General features: G+C 44.3%; 1 protein-coding gene across 6 annotated transcripts in view; it reads right to left on the reverse strand.

Moving 5' to 3' along the window:
* The window catches only part of BCAN (brevican), a 386,222-nt gene that overhangs the window by 263,021 nt on the left and 99,954 nt on the right, over positions 1 to 23,247 (reverse strand). For 4 of the 6 annotated variants that reach the window (XM_069607162.1, XM_069607165.1, XM_069607164.1 and 1 more), the window contains exons 3-4: positions 22,383 to 22,775; positions 22,111 to 22,285 (exon numbers count right to left, since the gene is read on the reverse strand). In XM_069607162.1, coding sequence (XP_069463263.1) covers positions 22,111 to 22,285; positions 22,383 to 22,775 — 568 coding nt within the window. The remainder of the gene's footprint in view (positions 1 to 22,110; positions 22,286 to 22,382; positions 22,776 to 23,247) is intronic. The other 2 variants (XM_069607163.1, XM_069607161.1) reach the window with 1 other exon arrangement.

Consider the following 23,247-nt stretch of genomic DNA (forward strand, 5'->3'; position numbering starts at 1 on the left):
ATTTCCTATTTACAATGGGCCACCCACTTAAAAGAAGTCCCATTTATCAGAAAGGAGAAGGAAGACAGAGGTGTCTGACCCAACATTCTCCATTTGAGGTGAGGATACTAATAAATGTAGACAGTGACAATGGCAATAGGCAACATAACAGTAAATAGCTGATAGTCTGATTCTTAATTACTAGGGATTGCAGGACTTTACGTATAACATTGCTAGCCATAGCAGTACTTTTTTAACACACTATACACAGTTTGGAGTGGGTTCAGTAGACTAATATCAGGTGATTATTAAGCGAAAAATCATGATAGAGTACAGCTTTTTATGTATTATCACACTAAATAGGTATACTCTCCATTTTTTTCTGGAAAGAAGCAAGCAACTTGACGCATGAAAAGTATCAATAATATGTTTATTATGTTTATGTTTATTGAGTTTATATAGCGCTTTACGCCAAAGCGCTTTACAGAATAACAACAGGTACAGTAATGGATGAAGCATAATTTACAAACATGAAACAAACCAGTGATACAGTATTAGAACAATTTACACAGAGGAGGGAGGGGAAAGGAGGGAGGGGACGGGGGGGGGGCCCTGGGTGACCACCAACGCACTAAGGTGGTTACAGTATCCAAGTTGGGGTCATTGGAGGGAGGGAGAAGGGGGTGGGGAAGGGAAGGGAGCAGGTGTGTGTGGGGGGGAGAGGTAAGGAAGGAGAGTCCTGAATAGTCCTGAATAGCTCCTGAAGAAGGGAAGGAATTTCCCAAAATGCGTAGAGCATTTGATTTATGTATTGATGAATTATTATTTTTCGTTTCTGTTGGAAAGATAACTAAAAATATAATTTTGTACAGAAAAATAAGTTGATGGTATCTTATTCCCAAAAATGATCAAAACTGTTGATGTATAAATTGTTGAAGAAAGTCATCTCAGAAAGTTGCATGACCAAAACGAACTATTTAGATGGTCTGAAATATTGATTGGATTACATGACAATTTGGTGTGCAGGGGATGGGAGTGTTCCACCAATTTGTGGACACCTGTGTGTTTGTCTAATTGGTAATACAACCTAGTGTCAGGGTTGTCTTTCTCCCCCGCACCCAACTAACAGTTTGCCTTCAATTCTACTTTAGATTTTAGCATAAGGTGTGCTCCTACTCTATAGGGATTAGCATGGGGAGGTGTATGTGCAAGAGGTAGTCAGCACAATCCGCAGTTTACCCCGAGGTTAGAATCCAGGGAATGACATGATTTCAGTGCAAGTGTACCAGGAAATTGTGAACATGCTTGCCCCTATGCTACTGGATGTTTTATGATTTGAGAGGGGGTTTTCGCCTGAGCCCATGTTGGAGATGCTAGTAATGACACTCCAAAGAAGGAAGGGATCCAACCAAGTGCGCGTCATACCGACCCCTATCTATGATGAACGTGGACATTAAAATTCTGTGCAAGGTGTTGGTGAGCCGGTTGACTCCATTTATGCAGCAGGCCTTGGTACATCCTGACCAAAGCAGAGATTAGTTTAGGTTCATATATATTTGATTCTGGTTCCCGGGATTTCCAATGGATGATTCTAGATAGGATGGGCCTTGGGGCCAATTTTATAAACTGGGCAAAGTTGTTATGAGAGGGCCCTGAATGGGGTGATCTCCACCCAGTGGTGTCTGCGGAGGGGGACGGGCAGGGATGCCCGTTCTCCCCTCTGATTTTTGCATTGGTTATTGAGACTTTAGGTAGGGTATACCAATGCGGAAATGAGGGCATATTTTGGAATTGGGGGGGGACTAGACACTGTATATCTAAGCACGCTGACAATGTATTTCTGCAAGTACAGAACTAACTTAGGTCGAGCTGTCCGAAAGGTTGAAGAGTTTAGAGAGTTATCTGGGCTGGTGGTCAATAAGTCCAAGTCAGCTATGTATGTGCTGCCTACTGGAACTAGTGTTGAGCATTTCTGGATGGTAACATCAGTCATGGGATTTAAATATCTGGAGTTAAGGGTGAATGTGGATTGGGAGTGGATGTATAACCAGAATGTTTGGAGATTTATTGTGGCATGTGAGAGACTCACAGAATGTTGTATTAAGTGCCCCGTTTCTTCAATGGGTCAAATGGCCCTGGTGAAAATTATTATGTTGCCTAGATTATTATATGTATTCCAGGGGTCATGCCAATGTTGCTGAAGGCTGCTTGCTTCTGGTTTGTACATAGGACCTATTTAGGCTGTTGTAGGAGGGAGAGACGCCAAGGATTGCTTAGGATACCTTACAGCTTTCAGCGGGTAAATGGGGGATCAGGACGTCTGACTTCAGAGGATATTATTGGCCATCAACTTTACAGCACATGGTGGATTTGTTTGCTCAACCATATGAGGATCGCATTACGACTCATATCATGAAGGAGTCCGAACCTTGTCGAGCTCAAGAATTACTGGAGGGGAGGGAGAGGGAACTAGGTAGTTACCTCACCCCGGTGGAGACCATTGTTTGTGTTTGGTGGAAAGCCACTGGACAGGTGGGGCAGAAATTTCCCTTTTAACCAGTCATGCCTCTGGGCTGCAGAAGATTGGGGAGAGTTGTGCTTGAAAAGAAGGGGGAGACGATTGGTCATCTGGGGTGAAGACGGGTCGTAGATGATTTGTAGGTTGGGAATAGAATTTAAAAGGGTTCATCCGTCAGTTCACTTGACCATTTTGGAGTTCGCAAGGTTGATTTCAGGGGTGAGGGAGGCCTGGGGTCGGTTCCCCGAGATGCCACAGGCCAATGCTATGAATGTAACTCTGTTGCAGTTATTGGAAGGAGGGAAGCATGTGCCTGAATTGTGTGTGGCAAATAGGAATGAATGTGCTGACAAGGCACAAGGGCTCAAACTTAAATGGGTAAAAGATATCAATGAGCAGCTCTTAGATGGTGAATGAGGTAGGATGCTTGAACATGCAAAGTGGGTCTCAAGAAATGTTACATTGCAGTGGATACAATGTAAGATAGTGTGAATGGCATATATCACGCCAGTGAGGCTTGTTAAAATGGCAGTCAGAGTAGATCCCGTGTCCTGAAATTATAGGAAAGAGGCTGGGATATTTATACACATTGGTGGGAATGTGACCGGGTGGTGGGTTTCTGGGAGGCTGTTAGCTCAGAATTGTCAGAATTACTCACAATAAGGGTTCAGTTCACAATCCAACATTGCCTGTTAGTACTTCTGCCCCTTGGGAAAGGCAGGCGAGGGAAGGATGTAATCAGAGCCCTGGCGCTGGGTTTTCTGGTTGCAAAAAGGGAAATTGCTATTGCCTGGTAGGCGCAAGGGGCCCAGGATGGGAGACTGGCACAGGTCCTTCCGCAAATGGGTGAGGGCTGAGACACATTTGGGTGTCCAAACATGTCAGAGGGAAGGGACTGGGATGCGATATTCGATATGGCACGAGATTTGGGATAACTGGAGATGAATCCGGATTTATGACCACCATAATGTGGTAAGAATATTGATACTGAATATGGTATCAAGGGTAGGGGGGACTAAGGGGTGGATTGATAACTGTGTAATGACAAAGGGAATGCTGACGGGCTTGTATTATTCTTGAAATTCCTGTTACTGATGTTCATGGTCATGGATCTTTAAAGGTTGTGTACATGTATCTAAAAGAAGACTGTGTCAACACAAATGTAAAAAAAAATGTTTTTTTTAAAAAAAAGATCTCAAAATTACTGTAAGACAAGTGTGTGTCAATTAAAATGTAAATAAAATGTTCAAAACAAGATCTAAAGCAAGTGGAAGAAGAACAAACACATTCCGAGGCAGGCTAATGCAAGATCAAATACATTGGCCCTCATTATAAGTTTCCCGGTATCCCGCTGATAATTCCGGAGGGATACTGGGAAACAGACCTACCATTACTGGTGCCTAATATCCCGGTGTTACCGGGATATTCCATTTGCTGGCAATGGCAGTAAATCCTTGGAGGGAATTTCTGGCAACGGTAATATCATTGGAAGAAATAGTGGTTGTTTTTGTGCAGTGGCGGCCTGATTTACCTCCAGCTCTTGACTCAAGGTTAATCAGGTAACCCCCATGGCAAACCTGTAGTTTTGCAGTTCTGGAAAAGTGGAGGTCATGGAATAACCACCACTTTTACCAGCACTTTTCCTGCGCGGCAACACTTAAAATGAGGGCCATTATATCCCTGCTTTTAATACTGAATATGGGAAAGGTCTTTATTGAGACTAAAGCAAAAGTAGTGTGAGAAGGAGAATAAAGCAGACAAGCTGCTGGGCTTTAATCTTAAGGGAGTCTATTTGGGTCAGTTAAGCACTGAGGACAAGCGTAAAAGTGAAAGGTTTCGAAAATGTTATCAAGGTCTCTATTGCGAGGTAAGGTCCCCCACGGACATTAATAGGCAAATACTTGGACTCAGTACTGCTACCAACTAATGCTGATTTAGAATTGGAAGCCGAGATAACCCTGCTGGTGATGGGAGGCAATTAAATCTCTTAAAGTGAATAAGTCCCCAAGTTAAGTGTTTATTCAGGGTTGGGTGAGTTTACAAGACTTGAGGGTTCCTTAGTTCGTACTTGACTAGATTTTAAAATACTTTTTTGGAACACTAGTAAGGTTAGAGACAATGGCTGACGCCTCAACTTCACTGATTCATAAGGAAGGCAATACCCCATACAATGTGCATCCCCTATTTCTTTGATAAACATTGATGCTAAGATTTATTCTAAAATGCTCTGCTCTCGACTTGGATTCATCTACGATTAAGTCAATCCAGACCATTTGAGGTTTATAAAGGGAAGACAAATATTTGACAATATCCAAAGGATTGCACATTTAATTGAAAAGCCTATGAGAAGGGGTATTCCGGTGGTCATGGTGTATTGGATATGGAGAAAGCATTGGAATAGGGTAATTCAGATGTGCTTTCTGGGACTAGAATAGAGAGTTTCAGGACAAAATTCCTCAGAATGGGGAGGCCAAACGACTACGCACCTATGTCTAGAGTTAGAGTTCATTGGGCACTCCCTGACTTTTTTTAGGATTTGGAGGGACAATAAGTAGTACTGCCCTTTGTCTTCAGTTCATTTTGCTCTGAGTTTGGAATAGCTGGCCTGCAGCATTAGAGCATTAGAAGGAAATAATTAATAAAGGGGATCATGTTTGCTGCACAACAACCTAAGTTAAATATGTTTGTAGAGGACTTGCTTGTTTTGTCAGAAGACCCAGCTTGTTCCTTTCCATCTACTCAAGGGATTGGAAAGATTTAAAATGATGCTGGGAGAAGTGTTACATTTATTACTTCCTCTACAAGAGGTTAAAAGCTTTGGTTCCCTTTTGTTGGGTCGCTGAACCTATTACTTAACTCGGAGTACACATCACAAACTATGTATGGTCTTGATATGAGGTGAACCAACCTAGGATTCTTCAGAGGCTCACGTGTGACCTGGACAGATCGGGGTGATTATTTGTCTCCTGTTTGGGAAGAGTGGAGGCAATTAAAATGATGGTGTTGCCTCAACTACTCTACTTGTTGCAAGATCTGTTAGGGATGGTCCTTCAAGGGTTTTTGTCAAATTTTGACAAATTGGACCTATGTGTATATGGGGAGGCAAAGCGCCCCACCGAGCAAAATCATTACTAAAAGCCTAGAGGCACAAGGGAGGTTCCGCCCCGACATCCTTTAGGAGGTTACTACAATGCGGCCCAAACAAAGATAATTTTTTGATGGATAAAGGGCCCCATTGCTAAACATGGGTATTCATGAACAGTAGTAGGGAAATTGATGAAAGATGTATTATGGATAAGGAGAGGCAACAGGTCATACACTATGTATATATATCTACATTTACTGGTACACCCTTAAAGACATGGGATAGTATTAAAACATCTAGATTGTGACCATACTTCATTTTCCTTCGATTCCCATCCATCAGAACCTGCAGTTTATACCAGAAATGGATTACTAAGCTTTTGATGGTTGGAGGAAAGGAGCTGCTCGACACTTAGGCACATGTTTAAAGAAGGGAATGTATTCATTTGAGCAGTGCAAACATCACTCTGGCATAGAGGAATTCCATTGGTAAGCTATTTACAGATACAGCGCTTGGTACTGCAGACGGAAAAAGTACATAGAGCACTTGGAGAACGCGCAGAGTTTGAAAATTTTAGCCACACATGCACACACTCTGGATCAAAGCAACCAACCTTGAGGCTTTATGGGGTTTTCAAATCTGTGGGATAATAAGGGATGAGCTGCACATATCGATAACCCATCCTAATATTAACTTTTATGAAAGGAGCCGTTAGCCACCATTAAAGATTGTATAGGGTTTCAAATAGAAATAAAACAAGCAGAATTCTTAATAGATTTTTTGACAGTTGGAACATGAAGATAGTCCCCTTGCATCAAGGTGAATACTTTCTGTACTGTTTGCAACATTGAAGATTACCATAGCACAGAATTGGAGGAAACAGGAACTACCATAATTTGGGATGTGGATGTATAAACTATGGAACATAGTATCTATGGAGCAGATAAATGAATGAGGGACACGCATAGAATATTTCTGACTAGAAGGGGCCCCATTATTGATTTTGAACCAAGGAGGACAATGCTGGTTTTACTCCACAGAAGTTGTTTGTTCAATCTTTTTGGATAATCCCCCAGAGATCTGGTGCTGTGTAGGATAGGGAGATGTGTTGGAGGATGGGACGAGAGGTGGGTGTTGGTAGAATTGTTGAAATTATAGTGCATTGTTAGGGGTGCAGTAAATAGTTTGGGTCTGACAGAGCTGGAGTATTCTGATGCTAGGACAGTGGGCCTCATTACACGTTGTGCGGTAATGGAATACCGGTACCGGTAAAGATTTACCGGTACCGTTAATTCCCTAAGCCAATCACGACCCGGACACACCGCTATCGGCGCACCCGTAAATGACAGTGCCACTAATAGCGGCAAGGCCGCGGGCGCGCGACCCCCATGCCGGAATTAGCGCCATGGCGCTAATACCAGGCCATCACAAGCCATGCAGACATGGTATTAGCGGCATGTAAAACACCCAAAAAACCCTTACCGGCATGGCGCTAATAACGGCATCGAAAAGCACCCGTTAAGAGACCTGAGCAGTGTACCCATCAACTACAGGTGGACACAATCAGCACAGGTGCATGCAATGGAGACAGGCAGCACAAAAGAGCACACCACATCCCTACCCACAACCCTTCCCACACCAAGATGGTCCCAATAGCAGCAGCATGACATGACAGCCTTGACTACATGATAGCAGTGCAGCACCAACAACAACAGCCAGCACCAGAGTTGAGCCGTAACAGGTACCCATTCCTCACACCATACAGACGATGACAGCTATCCACTGAGGAGGTGGCTCCTAACCCCTGTACGGAACCCACAGAACCATCAGGAAGAGGACAACAATATTGTACATCCTTCCAATGACAGTACTCCGCTGCCTAAGCGGCCTGGGTGTGGCACTCCTGTACGGCCGTGTCAAAGTGGCAAAGACAACCATGGCATGTGTAGAGCATCACAAAATGTGCATATGATGGAATGTGCCTATGCCACTTGAAATTGACATGCAACCACCAGAAGAGTATGATGTGGCTGGGGATGAGTGCGGGTGGAATGCCCCGGCAGGACATGAAACAGGCAGTGCCAAGGAGGCACACGATGTGCATCAGCATCTGATACTGTAATCTCATCATGCACCAAGGTGAAATAGCATGGACGTAGATGGGAATTGTTGCCCTGGTGCATGTTTCGAGGCCCACAAAGGACCCTGACCACAATGAATGACACATACACAATAATGGAGACCATGCTTGGGTTTCAAACTCAGAACAGTGTATATTGAACATAATGTGATACTAAAGTGCATTACCCCAACTCCCCAAATACACCCTTATCCCCCTCCCCCCTCAACACACCCAAATACACCCTTACCCCCCTCTCCCCTCAACACACCCAAATACACCCTTACCCTCCTCCCCCTCAACACACCCAAATACACCCTTACCCCCCTCCCCCCTCAACACACCCAAATACACCCTTACCCCCTCCCCCCTCAACACACCCAAATACACCCTTACCCCCCTCCCCCCTCAACACTCCCATGTGAGTCTCATGACGTGAATGTGTCCATTGCCACATGTGGCACCCGAATCCTGGTGGGCCTATTTGCCAGTGCCTGCATCGTCATCTGGTGGTTGTGAAGCCGTGCGCCGCAGGTTCCGCATAGACCGGCGTAGGGGACTAGTATGGCGTGAACTCCCAGACGAGGAGGGGCCTGGTTCTTCCTGGGCCGTGAGTGGGCACCGACGCTCAATAACGTCTGCTATGCGGTTCATGGCCTGCCGCAGTTGGGCCATTTCACTGCAGATTCGGTTGGTGCATGCCTCCATGCCCTCCCTTGTCTGCTGTGCAAGTGTAGCAATGTCCTCCCTCAGGCGGGCTGTCTCTGCCACATGTTGCCCTACTAGGCCACTCATCTCGGTCTGCCTCTGAAAGATGGTCGAGAGGTCATGTCGCATGGTGGGTGCTGGTGGGATGGCTGATGCACCTGGACCCATTGCACTTGCATCAGGAGAGGATATCTGGGGCTCCATTTCCCTTCAGGGGTGGGTGAATCTCCATGACTACCCGGACCTGAAGAGTACCTCAGGCTTGCCAGTAAGGGGCTTGTTGGTCTGGGGCTCTGGCTATCAGCATCAATGGCAGGTGTTTCCTCCTCATCTGAAGGTGGGGCGGTGGCTGCTGCTTCACCCGTTGAGCTGGTGGCAGCAGAGTGCATTCCCTCGATGCTGCCCTCACCTGCTGGGAGACACACTTCCATGGGTGCCACGACGGGAGCAGCCATGGCCTGTGGATGCATGCAACTGGTGTTCCGGCTGCCTCTGTCCCTGTGGTCATGGTCACTCGTCCTGGCTGCCCTTGCGGATGTGGCGGTGTCCCCTGTGGCATCCCTCCTGGCTTTTTTGCTGGATGTGGGAGGAGGTGTGGAAGTGCGTGCCTCCTCAGTGTCAGTGTGTGATCCTGTAAGGGTGAGAAATGTTGACAACCATCAGTAATGGGTCGACCTGCCTTGAGCAAAATGAATACGTCATGCCGTTCTATGCATTCCGGGCTCTTTAGTGTGGATGCAGGTAATGGGGATGTTGGGTGGGTCATGCATGAATGGCTCTGTGTTGTACGGGTATGTGGTGATGCATGCATGTCTGTTTGTGGCTGGATCCACGGCATTCATATGGACACATGATTGGGGGAACATCACACTTCACTGTGCATTGTTTGATGCATACACTCACCTCCATCGGACGAAACGGCCACGCCATGCTCCATTTGTCCAACTCCCTCGATGGATTCCACCCCGATACTTGATGCACATGTCTCCTCCCACTCAGTGAGCTTGATTGGCGATTCACTGCCTCCTCCTGTGCCCGTAGCCAGGTTGCGGTTCACGGATAGAATGTTCCGCACACGGAGCCGGAGGTCATCCCACCTCTTTCAGCAGTCTTTGACTGTGCGGGTTGTGGTGCCTACCGCGCTGACCTTGTGGGCTACCTCTTCCCAGATGGCCTTCTTCTTCACAATGGTCTCCCGACGCATGTCGTTATTGAAGACGACATGAGCATTGTCTGCTGGTGTCTGCGTGAGCATAAGGAGCTCCTCCTTGCTAAATTTCTCCTTTGTTGCCGCTCAGACGATTTTTTAACGGCCTTGGGCATCTTAACGGTGTCCTTGGTGTATTTTCCAACGTGGTTCCTGGTAAGGTGTCCTGGATAAGGAGGATGGCAATGGATTGTGTTTTTAAAGATGGCCGCCGTGCTCTTTCCCGTTCCGGTGCGATGACGCTATTTCCGGTTCTGCAAAATTACGGTAACCGCTATTAGCGGTGACCGCTAATGGCGGTCACCGCTATTTGCGAAGACCGCTATTTGCATGTGGCGGCAGGTCGGAAGTGCTAACAGCGCTTTCGACGATGCCGTTAAGGGACTTTTGCGGCATGGCGATAGGCTCATTACCGGCATGGCGGTAGGCTCGTGCCCGCGATCTCGTAATGGCACGCAATTTGCGGCCTCTTGCGAGGGCGGACACGCTAATTACGCCATGCCGGTAATTAGCGATTTTTATCGCCTACCGTGTAATGAGGCCCAGTGTGTTTGTCTGGAAATGAAGGAGTGGTACGCTTCATGATGCGTTTTGGAAACTGTGGCAAGATGACTTGTACGTGTGGCGATTTTTGCCAATAGGTATGGGGAGGGTTTGGGGTGGAGGGAACTGGTTGTTACATTTTTTTCTTGTTGATGTTTCACAGATAAACCAATAAAAAGATTTATTAAAAAAAAGAAATATGTGGTTTTCCATAATATGATTATGTCAAGTTTACTTGTACCCAATCCATGTATCAGAGAGTTGGTGGTGATAAGAGATTTGTCTTGCACCCCCTGTGTGGTTGGGTCATGGTAAACTCTCTGTAGTTTTGCAGGTGCACCTAGATGCCAGAAAACACTCAGAAATTCATTTCTTCAGGTAAGGCAAGTACGCTTAACTTTAAACCCCCAGTTGACTAGTTTAAGAGTACAATGGTGACTTCACAGATGTGGTTACTAATGAAAGGCAAAGACTGTAGCACCAACTGTAAAAACATAACAAAGTGCAATATTGTATATCACCTGCAGTCCGGGAAAGGATTTTCTTAAGAGATTTTGCTATATGTGACAGTTCTAAAATTGTTAACAGTATAGGTACCCTTGTGGACAATATTATGTCAATCCAAGATAAAAGCAAAAATATGCTGGAGCAAACATCGATCTAATATATGAACAAAGAATATGAGATCATCAGTGGTGCGTCATCTCATCGAACACAATCATCAAATATTACAGATGTAAATCTTGGAGGTTATACAAACAGGAATAGAAAATGGCAACATCACACAATGTCAATCAAAGGGAAGACATATAGATTGACAAGTTGCAGACCCAGGGGTATGAATGAGGAATGTAACCTTAACTGGTACATATAAGTGATGAACTCTCTAAGCTGCAAAGTATTTCCGCAATAGGATAACTGTTTCCAGTGTGGGTAATATTGACCATAGTAGGATTGGATTGTGACAGAATCCTTGTATAGATTCCTGTTGAAAATGTAGGTACATAATGCATATTCCTGTAAGGAATTTGGTGTTGTAGTAAGGTTTTTAGATCTATTTGGTAAAAAGAAAATATACCTTTCTCACAAACATGTGAGCTAAATCATTGTGGTTACGTATCAATAAGCTCTCCATTAACTCCTAAAATTTGCTGTTTCCTTTCACTTTAAGATGACCCCCCTTCACTTTAAGATGACCCCCCTTTGGTGTGGGCAACATCAACCTTAGTATGATTGGTCTACTGAACAATAATCGTATGGACATTTGTTGAACATTTTGGCGTGGTTATTGAACATTTATATCAGGCAATTGATGAAGGATTTGTAGTTTTCACACCCTTTTACTAACAAGTAAGTTCACCTTTATTTACAATCATGATAATTATTTTAAAAAATGGCCAGATATGCATACTTTTTTATCAACTGTCTTCATTAAAAAAATGTCAATGTTTTGCATTTTCTGATTATTTTTTACCTTCACACATAATTTCTGTCCACGCAGCACCCCAGCGCGAGAACATCATCACGCTGATGACTTCACCACCATTATGACATAATTAACTAAGGTGAGTGTATATTTTCACTTTGTAAACTTTTAGTATCAATTGATTTGCACCTTGTTCATCAATGTATTTAGGGAATGAGTCATTGATTGATGATAGAAATTGATGTATGCATATTCCTTTTCAGGTGCCAACCTAATTCATGGGGGGTAGTTTGACCTTGGAATGTAATTATTGATTTATTTATCGTGCATTTGTTAGGAACTTATACAACAAGTAAATTGTGTTTCAAAGTGCCCACAGGGAAACAAGGATCGAACATGGGATTGAAAACAATATATAGACTGGAAGAATACTAAACCTTGTGAGTATTCAGAACATGCCAGTGCATATATATATATATATATATATATATATATATATATACATATATTCATTGATGAAACATTGATCAAATTTGTCACGGGATTACCTTCCTATCTGAGGGATACTAAGGATTTTCTACAACATGTTACTAATACACCTTGGGAGGAAGGTTTACTTTTGGCCACTTTAGATGTAGTTTCGTTGTACACATCTATCAGCCACACTGTTGGTATATCTGCATGTAAACACTTCTTGGACACTCGTTCTTTAAACTACCTTGGACATAGCACCATGATCTTGGATATGCTTTCATTTTGTCTACACAACAATGTTTTTCTTTTTGAAGGCCATTTCTATCGGCAAGTAAGGGGGACTGCGATGGGTAGCACCTTTGCACCATCCTATGCTAATCTCACAATGGGGTGGTGGGAGGCTACTTTCCTTTCTGACCTATTACTATCTTTCTTTCCGACACAGATTATTTCTTGGTGGCGGTTTATCGACGATGTCTTTATCATTTGGAAGGGCACCGAAACTGATTGGCTTTCATTTGTTAAAAGTATCAATAATAACCAGGTCAATCTCAGCTTTACTGAATGCCATAGCCGTACTAAAATTGTTTATCTGGATGTAACTGTTATGATGGATGACTCAGGTATTAGTACGGCATTACATAAGAAATCTACCAATACTGGCTTGCCACTCCATGCCAATAGCTGTCATCCTACACCTTGCAAAAAATCAATCCCTTATGGGGAATTTATTCGATATCGTCGCAATTGCTCCAACATTGCATGTTTTGATTATTATTGTGCACAAGCAGCTATGGATTTTCTGAAGCAAGGTTACCAAAAAAGAACAATTGAAACGGCATATCTCCGAGCTCGTGGCATGTCTAGAGATGCTTTGATTTATGATACTGGTTCTAAAACTGTGTTAAATGATGATCCTAGACTCATCATTACATTTGATACTTCGTCCAATGACATTCGTAAAATCGTGGCAAGACATTGGCATGTTCTCACCCTTGATGTTGACTTGACGCCCATTTTGGGCAAGCGTCCGACTATGATTTACAAACGTGCTCCTTCTTTAAGGGACAAACTTGTGTCTAGTTTTCTACCTCCTATGGGCAAGATCCAGCGTTTCAATACATGGCTTCCAGCCTCTCATATAGGATTCACTAAGTGTATGAAATGTAAAGCATGTGCCCATGCTATTGTCAAGAAATTCTTCCTGCATCCTATCACACAAATCCAGCAGATGATACGTCATTCTATTAATTGTGACACAAATTTTGTTGTTTATGTGCTTTCGTGCCCTTGTGGGCGTTGGTATGTGGGCAGTACTACCTGTAAACTAAAACTCAGAATTCTGCAACATCTGAGAGCCATCAAGAATTCTGAACCGACATATCCTATGGCCAAGCATTTTAAATCTGTACACAACAATGATGCTAACTTGTTAACATTTTTCGCTGTGGCACATGTACCCCCTCATCCGAGGGGCGGTGATCGTACTTTGAGGCTGAGACAACTCGAAACCAGATTCATCTTGGATCTTGACACTAAATTTCCCAGAGGTCACAATGTAGACGAGGAATTGTATACCTTTTTGGGAACCTAATTTTGTTCCCATGTGTATTTTTCATTTTCATTATTGCTTTTTCCTTGTCATTTATGCTTTGTTTTCCATTGTTGGGGTTATCTTGTTTCTCTGGTTTATCACTTTTGTATTTCTGTATTCCTGCTCCATTTTCGATGGTTTATTCGCAGGTATTGACTGATCTTTTTCTGTTTTTGCACTTATGCTTATCATTTTGTCTTACCTGTCTGTTTTAGCTGATTATTTTGCAATAGGGGGAGCGCTTTCTCAACTATGTTTTGTTTATTTTGGGGACTTATATGCAGCCCTTTGTTTTAGTTATTTGTGTCATTCCCTTCATTTCCTGACATTGCTTTTTATTATCTTTCAATGTTTTGAAATTTCTGTTCTAGTCTACTGTATGTTCTGGATCTGTCATATTGCGTTTGTGCCTTCAGCTTTAGATACTTTGACATCATGGTTTGCACTTGCTCTTTGATGATTTAGCTGCTAATTTTTGCAATTTTGCACAGTTTATCAGATCGATGCACTAGCACTTTATTACATCCTCCACTTTGGAGGTTGGATAGGCATACTGTTGCCTTGCTGCTTTATTTTGCTCATTTGCACTATATAATCGACATTTGATGTTTTAGCTGCTATCTTTGCTGTTTGCATCAAAAAATATTTTGCTGGCTGTATCATCCTGCTGCCAATTTTTAACATTTAGGTCCAGTTCTACTGTTTTTAACCTGGTTTTACATCTAATCGTGGTTGACTAGTTTTATTGTCATTGTATTGCATTGTCTATTTTTAGTGTTGGGAATGACTTTTTTCACTAGGCTGACTATGCATTTATATGGGGTGATTTTTTTTTTTTTTTTTTTAATGTTGGTTTATTTATTTTGAGTGTGGCTCATTATATCTTTCATGCTATGCGATCATCACACTGTTATTCCATACACTGTGTATTGATGTGTAGTCAAGTCCCCTTATATGTATTTACACATGTTTGAGGGCCCTTTCTGCTTAATTCAGAGACTGTGGTGTTGTATACTTCAATTTAAAACCCGGGTCAGCTTGAGATTTTCTCTACTGATCATTGATAAAAGCATCTGCAAAGCACTGTGCTCTAATCTTTTAAGTTTTAGCATATATGCACACTCCCTTCCAACATGGCCGCCCCTGTTCCCTTGGAGTTGGTAACAGCCGTTGCCATCAACATAGTTGAGGGACTATTATTGATGATGTATTCACACTGTCCAACCCTCTCCCCCTTACGTGATCAAGCGCTCAGTATAGCGCGAAACGCGTTGTTTGCAGGCTGCTGCCCCTAGGTATCCTGTTGTTGTTCTGTCTTCTATGTGCTGCTATGTGTCGTGCATTTGTTTTTTGCACGATGCTTTTGTTTTTTAACTTATTAAAACATTAAAGACATCAGTAATTCCTATACTGTGTCTGTTTGTTTTTTCCGAACCTTTTTGAACCTGGCATTCATGTTTGTGCCTGCGGGAGTGCGATTCGTTCTTTCCTCCCTTTTTTCTATATATATATATATATATATATATATATATATATATATATATATATATATATATATATATATATATATATATTCAATGAAAAAACTTTGTTAAAGGAACGTTATGGTTAAGTTGCACTAATAGAAACCTATGAAATTCAATTAAAAATGTTATAGGGACGTTATGGTTACAAGTAAAACCGAAAACCCCCAGAAATGTGGCAGTTATGGTAAGCTAAGAAACCATAACTCGTGCCACCACCGTGTACTGCTAAGACTAACAGCCAGGACATCAAAGGTGAGAGGAGGTACAGGGAAGCATGGAACAGTGAGTTTAAGTGCAGAGCAGTAGTGGAGGGAACAACATTTGTGTAAACAGTGTTTGTTGACTAGGATAAGGAACTTGAAAAGGGAGTGGTTGTACATAGAGAGCCAAGTAGCATGTTGGTGGTAGGGATAAGTGGAGCATATCTGGGTAGGTTGTAGAGAGAGTGGGTAGCAAAGTTGAGGGATTTGTCTAGAGGGAGGAAAGATGGAGGGGAAGGCCAAGGAGTAGGCCTGAGCAGTAGTCAAATGTACTGATCACAAAGGTGGAGATTAGAGTGTATGTAGAGTGGCTAGAAAGAAATTGACACATTTCTGAACGTTGATGAGGTTAATACAAGCAGCAGAGGCTGTGGTTGTAATGAATTGTTGCAGTCAGAGGTCTCCATCAGGGAGGACCCAATGGTTGCGATCCTTGTCGGGGGCTGCAAGAAGGTCAGGTAGGAAGGAGATAGGAGAAGGGAGACATGGCATTGGGAGCCTGGGAGAAAGATGCCTTCTGTTTTTCAAGAGTTCAGCATGAGGCAACAGAGAGCCATCCAATGAAGAATTGCAATGAGACAGTTGGTAATGTGTTCCGAGATGGCTGGTGTGAAGAAGGGAAAGGAGAAGAATGTGAGTGTCATCAGCAGAGAGGTGATAGTGAGACCTAAAGGATGAGATATCTCTTCCTGTGTCAGAGCTTTAGAGGGTGAACAGCAGAGGCCAACAAACTGATCCTTGGGGACACCAACAGGGAGAAAGGTGTGGTCAGGGGTCACAGCTAGACATTTAAGGTATTCTTGCAAATTAGAAATATACCTTGTCAGTATCTCATGCAAACTTGATGCAATGGCAAAAAGTAATTTTCCTGCTTCTAACAATATGTAGGCCTTCCAAAATGTACTTCAAGGTCTATAAAAACTCCAGTTTCATACACAGTTGAAGGATCAGAACGTTTGGTGCACATGGCATAATTGTAATATTTCCTAATAACCTTTTATCCCTGAAACCTGTAACTATCATTCCTAAAGACTTACCTTTACAGGTCAACGTACCCAAGCATTACCATTTTGCATGCTACAAGCTACCCTTCTTCTTGGTGGAACAGACAGTTGGTTGTGTTATTACAAACAAATGGATTTGTAATACTGTTCCCTCTCGTGTATGCTACTAGTCTTCTCGAGACTGCAGCATAGTCATAGCTTCAGTGCACACCTGTTCTTTTCAATTCTTTATTGTACCTTGAAAGCATACCATGTGGACTTGTGAACGTGTGAATGCTTCCATACACTCTTATCAACTATCTTGACAACCACAGTTACTACTTTTCATTTAGTATTAGTTTGCAGCTAAATAGACAGAGTATTCGCGCAAAGGGTATTCATTTCAAGTCAGAGAGGTTAAACTCAAATAACTGCACTGAAATGTTATTGATTTTCAGATACTCATCTCTTACATATGACTCAGGACTGATAGATTTTGAGGGCAGAAAGGTGTCACTAGGTTGAAATGGTAGATGTGAAATGTATTTGTATTTGTATTTATATTTCTTAGGTTTATATAGCGCTTTACGCCGAAGCGCTGCGCATTTTAACAAAAGGGTACATTTAACAATAACAATTAACAGTAACAGTAGAAGCAAATTACAATTTTGAATTTTGAATCAGACCAACAAAACAGTATGTAGAGTAATTAGAGAGAGGGGGAGGGGAGAGTAGTGGAGTAGAACTGGGAGGAAGAGGGAGGGATGTGTAGGAGGAGGAGAAGGGGAACGGGAGGGGCAAAGGGGGTGTGGAAGGAGTGGAAGGGGGAGTGGAGGGAGGTGATTAAGGGGAAGAGGGAAAGGGTGGGAGAGGGGGAGTGATAAGTGGGAGAGGAATCATGGCGGAGAATGGAGAAGAAGAGATTTAAGGGACGTGAAGAATGAGGAAAAGGTAGGAAAAGAGCAGATTGAGAGAGGTAAGGAGTTCTAGTGCAGGGGAGCTAGGAGTTGGAAGAAGCGGAAACGAGAGGAGGCACAAGGGGAAGGAGGAGCAGTGAGAAGGAAGTGTTCAGCGGAGCGAAGGGAGCGAGATGGAGTGTAGAAAGAGAGAAGGGAAGAGAGATAAGGGTTAGCGAGATCATGGAGAGATTTGAAGAGTAAGCGGAGGAAATGAAATTTAAGATGGGAGTGAAAGGGAAGCCAGCCAAGGGAGGAAGGGGAAGCAGAGATAGAGTCTCGGGAGGTGAGGCGACAGAGGGTACGGATGGCAGAATGGTAGATAGATTTGAGGGGGTGAGAAGTGAAGTAGGTAGACCAAAGAGTAAGGAGGAGCAGTAGAAGAGGCGAGAGAATATAAGGGAGGAGATAAAAAGTTTAGTGGCATGGAAAGTAGGAGAGGGGCGGACCTTTCGAATATTATAGAGGTGGTAGCGACAGGCGCGAGAGGTGAGAGAGATATGGTGGGAAAAAGTGAGAGAGGAGTCAAAGTGAATGCCTAAATTGCGAGCGTGGGGGGAGAAAGTAAGATTAGAGGGGGGGAATTAATAAAAGGAGGAGGAGTGGGGGGGAAGGGAGTTGGAGGGGAAGAAAACTACTTCAGTTTTGTCAGAGTTAAGGGAAAGGAAGCGAGAAGACATCCAGTTTTTAATGGCAGTAAGACAGGAAGAGAGTTTAAGGTGGAGGTCAGGAGAGAAGGAAGAGAAGGAAAGAAAGAGCTGCGTGTCGTCGGCACAGAAATGGTGATAGATGCCAAATGAGGAGATAACAGGGGCAAGGAGGGAGGTGTAGAGTGAGAATAGGAAAGAGCCAAGCACCGAGCCTTGGGGTACTCCATATTCCAGAGGCTGGGAAGGAGAGGAGCGGCCTCCCCAGGAAACAGTAAAAGAGTGGGAGGAGAGGTAAGAGGATAGCTAGTTGAGTACAGAGCCTTTGAAACCAAAGGAAGAGAGAGTGTTGAGAAGAAGGGGGTGATCGACAGTGTCGAAGGCAGCAGAGAGATCAAGAAGAATAAGGACAGAGGATTGCTTAGAGTGTCGAGCGGTGAGGAGGGAGTTCAGGATGTAAGTGAGGGCTGTTTCAGGAGAGTGTTTAGGGCGGAAGCCAGATTGAGAAGGGGGAATGAGAGAGAGATTAGTCACAAAGGATGAGAGCTGAGAGTAGGCGAGGCGCTCAAGGGGTTTAGAGAGGAATGGGGGGAGTGAGATAGGACGGAAGTTAGAGGTGATCAGGGGATCTGCAGAAGGTTTCTTCAGAATCGGAATGATAGTGGCATGCTTGAAAGCACAGGGGAAGGTGGCCGAGGAAAGGCAGGTGTTGAAGAAGGAAGTTAGGTAGGGGATAAGAAGAGGGTAGATCTTAGGAATAAGAAGGGAGGGGAAAGGGTCAGTTGGAGCAGACGAGAGGTGAGCTTTGTAGAGGAGGATGGAGACGTCAGAAGGGGAGACAGGGGAGAAGTCAGTCATGCAGGTTGTGGGGGAGAAGGAAGAAGGGGGAGGGGGAGTAAGAGGAGGAACCTATCTTTTGCTGAAGGGCAAGAATCTTGGAGGAGAAGAAGTTTGCAAAGTCAGAGGGAGAAAGGGTGGAGGAGGTTGAGGGACCAGGGGTTGGGAGAGAGAGAAGACGAGAGAGAGTTTGGAAGATACGGTGTGGGTGGGAGGCTTGGGATTGAAGAAGGTTAGAATAGTAGGAGCATTTTGCCGAGGAGAGGCCAGAGTCATAAAGGGGGTGGTAAGAGAAGTAGGAGGTTTGGTTGGAAAGTGTGGGAGATTTGAGCCAGAGTCTCTCATGACGTCAGAGGAGACGTCGCATGGAGAGGAGTTGAGGAGAGAGCCATGGTTGAGAGGGTTTCCGGGTTGGACGGAAGAAGGAAAGAGGGTGGAGCAGATCGAGTGAGGAGGAGATAGAAGAGGAGAGAGTAGAAAGTGTGTCATTGGCAGATAGTAAAGAGAAATCTTGAAGAGAGGGGAGAGAAGAAGAGCAAGTTTCAAGAAAGAGGGCAGGATCAAAGCTACGAGGGTCACGTCGTGAAAAGATAGAAGGGGAAGGCTTAGGAGAAGAAGGAAGGGGAAGGGGAGTAAGGGAGAAGGAGAGTAGAGCATGATCAGAGAGATAGAGAGGAAGTGTAGAGACAGTAGAAGAGGGGTAGGAAGAGTTGAAGATGAGGTCAAGAGTGGAGCCAAACGAGTGAGTAGGAGAGGAAGGAAGAGGGGCAAGAAGGAAGGAGTCAAGGATGGATGAAAGGGAAGAGGAATGAAGGGGAGAAGGGGAGTGAAGATTAAGGTCACTGAGTACAGTTAGAGGAGAGGGAGAGGGAGAGATGAGAGAAAGGAGGTGATCGAGGTCATCATAGAAGGAAGAGAGAGGGCCAGGGGGTCGATATATGATTAGGAAGGAGATGGGGTGAGGAGAGGAGAAGGATTTGTAAAGATACTCGAAAGAGGGGAAAGAAGGAAGAGATGGAGAGGAGGGAAAGGAAAGGTATTTGGGGTGGAAGAGGAGGCCAAGACCTCTGCCATGGCCAGTCGGACGAGAGATATGGGAGAAGGAGGAAGAAGAGGTGGTAAAGGAAGCAGGGACTTTAGTGTTGTGAGGAGGGATCCAGGTTTCAGTAAGGCAAAGGAAATGAAGGTTGAGTCGGAGGAACATGTTTAGAACTGCTGCAGTCTTATTACAGAGGGATGTAGCGTTCCAGAGAGCAATGTTGATGAGGGAGGAGGGTAGGACAGTGGGGAGGTAGAGAAGATTAGGACGGTGAGAGAGAATAGGAGTAGTACAGGAAGAGTGGGGGAGGGGATTAAGGAGGGGAGTGGAGAGGAGGAGGGAGAAGGAGAGTAGGAGAGGACCGGGGAGGCGTAGAGGGGGAGGAGGGGTAGGGTAAGGGTAAGGAGGATGGTGGGGAAGAGTTATGTCCAAAAGTATAACCAAGAGGGAGGAGAGGGATAGAGAGGTAGGGAAGGGAAGGTGGATGTAGAAGGAGAAGGAAGCAGGAGGGAGAAGGTGCAGTGGGGAGTCTAATAAGAAGGGGGAAAGAAACTGTGAATAGCACTGGGGAGAATTTGAGCGAGGGAGAAGTTAGAGGTGGAAGAGCACTGAAAAGGGAAAGGATGGCGATTGGGTCCTTAGAGGGTCAGGCGTGGAGGGCCTGGGTAGCCCTTTGTGGTAGGCGCAGACCAATTTGGACACTTTGTGGAGGCACAGACCAGGATGGAGGAGGGAACAATGGATAGCCTGCCTGTGGAGGAGGGCGGGCATTGACTTGTGGTTCAGAGAACCGGTAGCATAGAAGGGGTGGTAGTTACAGTGAGCCGGGACTCGGATGGCAGACAGTGAGGTCCCGGGAGCTGGTAGAAGGGGCTGGAAGGTAAAGAGGTCCGGAGGCCGCACTGGGGGGCCGAGTTGGGATCAGCTGGGGTGGGGCACTCTGTGGAATGGGCTTGCCTGTGAACAGAACAGTTAGGACCAGAGAGCTGGCAGAAGAGGGGCTGGAGGGTACAGAGATCCGGAGACTGAGATGTAGACACACAAAGCACTTGACTCCCACTATTTTAAGTTTATTTTTAGTGTGTAGGTGTGGTGTTTTGTATATAAATATTGCATCACTCTCACTTTCAGATGTACTTTGCTCTACCAGTGATGTCATCGAAGAGTGACGTCATCATTTTGCTCTAGTATCCAGTGATGTCAACGATGTTGACATAACTGCTGATATAAGTGATATTATATTGGATGCCCTCAGTGAGGTGAGACAGATATAAATAAGGCCAAAAGATCTATTTTCAAAGGAGCGGAGTGGAAAATGAAAGCGTAGAAGCACGGCATATTTCTTTTATGCTCCCATGTTCCACTACACGAAATGTGTGCGCCTTTCCAAGGCATAAGAAGACAGCAAAATGGAGTTGGCATCCCTGATTGCTTTCCTCTCCTGTCCTGGAACCGCTTTTACGACAGCAAGAGATGTTCCTACTGGTGTAAAACCAAAGAATTCCTGTGAAACGCGCCTTGGTTTGACACCTGCTAATGTGCAGGTGAATTCCAAAGGAATCCGTTATGAACCGCTGACTGCAACGCGTTGTTTGCACGCAGCATATTATTCCTCACAACGCAGCGAGTAAAAGGGAAGCGCGCAAAGGCAATTTAACTTTCCTTTATTCTTCACGATTACACTCTGCTTTGAGAGTGTTTAAAATAGCATGTAGGGGCTAAGCAACATGAAGTACGAGTGTGGATGGTCCCATGATTGCCATTTGCACATGGTGTACTATGGGCCCCATACTATCCTTATTAAAATGCAGTGATTGTAAATAAAAAAAGGTTATTTTCAGAAAAATGACTGTCTGATGTCCACAGACTTGGCTGATTTACTAAAAGGGAAAGCAGTTTGCTTGATGATAAAACCCATCAAAATTCCACCTGTGAAATTGTGGGCAGCTTTACTGCCTCCCATTGCTTGGTGCCATGGAGGCAATACTCTATGCAGCATCAGTTTAATAGTCCAGTAACCAGTGCTGGGTATATTAGTACATCAATTGCTTGGATATTGAATACATCCTTACTTCGTTTCCTTGCAATAGATTCCACTTGGACATTAATCACCGGAAAGTAATCCAAAAAATGTCACATAAAAAAACCAACAGTAGGTTTTGCAATGTAAATTAAAATGTTAAAAACATTGGTAAAAGTTTGGTCCTACCTCACGGTCTGATCTGCAATCCAGCCTGCATCACACTGCTCATAGCCGCTCTGGTATGCGGCAAACAGTTGTTCGGCTGTGGCTATATTGGCACTGATCCTGGCACAGGCCTCCTGTGCCTTGGCGAAGGTGAAGGCATAGCGTGTAGCGCCCTCCCGGTAGAGAAAGACAACACCTAGCACAGAGAGAAGCTTTCAGTCAGGCATCCTTGAGTATAGGGGCCTGCTCTTACATTGATCAATATGGATCACAATAGGTTATATAGTTCTTACCTTTGACTTTCACTTCCACCAAGTCGTGGTCATCCTCTATCCCATGTTGGACATCACAGCGATATGTGCCAGAGTCATTCGATATCAGCTCAGATAGAACTAAGGTGACATCTGATGGGGACACGGGATAAAAGGGCAGGGCAACTCGAAACCGGTAGGCTTCACTGATCTTAACTTTCCGCCCTCGTGCCACAAGGATTTCCACCTCCTTCTCATCTGTGATGAAGCTCCATTTGACACGGGGATTACTCTGAACAACCCGGATGGCCACTGATGATGTTTCCACTGGTGCGAGGTAGGTAATGTGGCAAGGGATGGTCAGGGTACCAGACAGCACAGCGTTAATTGGTTGATTGACGGGGATAGACACTTGCAGTGCTTTAACATCTTCTGCTGGGGAAGAAAACATGCCTTGAATCAATGTGGTCATGCCTTGGTCATGATGATAAACAGACAATAAAATAGTTTTCTGGTTTTTGTCTAATTCTGCCAAAAACCTATTGCTCTCCCGTTGAGGCCAGTCTGTCTGTTTCTGGTTTACCTATACATGAGTGCACATTTGGACTACTTGTCTTCAATTTCAAAAGAGTGAAAGTCACTAATCCTAGAAGCCACACCAAATCCAAATATAAAAAGCAGTGTACATGGACATTAGAACCGAATCCCGAAAAGTAGCGTTCGCATGCATAGAATCATAGACCAGGATTTTGAAATTATCCTGGCTGCTTGTCAAATTGTTCGGATAGTTTTTGCAGGTATAAATGCTGTTATAGTAGGATAGGGACAGCCTGGCACAACGAAAAAAGTCCCTCAAACCAAACATTCAGGTCAAAGCAGCTGGTGAAGATCATCTCAAAAACACTGT

Source organism: Ambystoma mexicanum, chromosome 1p (assembly GCF_040938575.1).
Source record: "Ambystoma mexicanum isolate Mex_15411 chromosome 1p, UKY_AmexF1_1, whole genome shotgun sequence".
NCBI lineage: Eukaryota > Metazoa > Chordata > Amphibia > Caudata > Ambystomatidae > Ambystoma > Ambystoma mexicanum.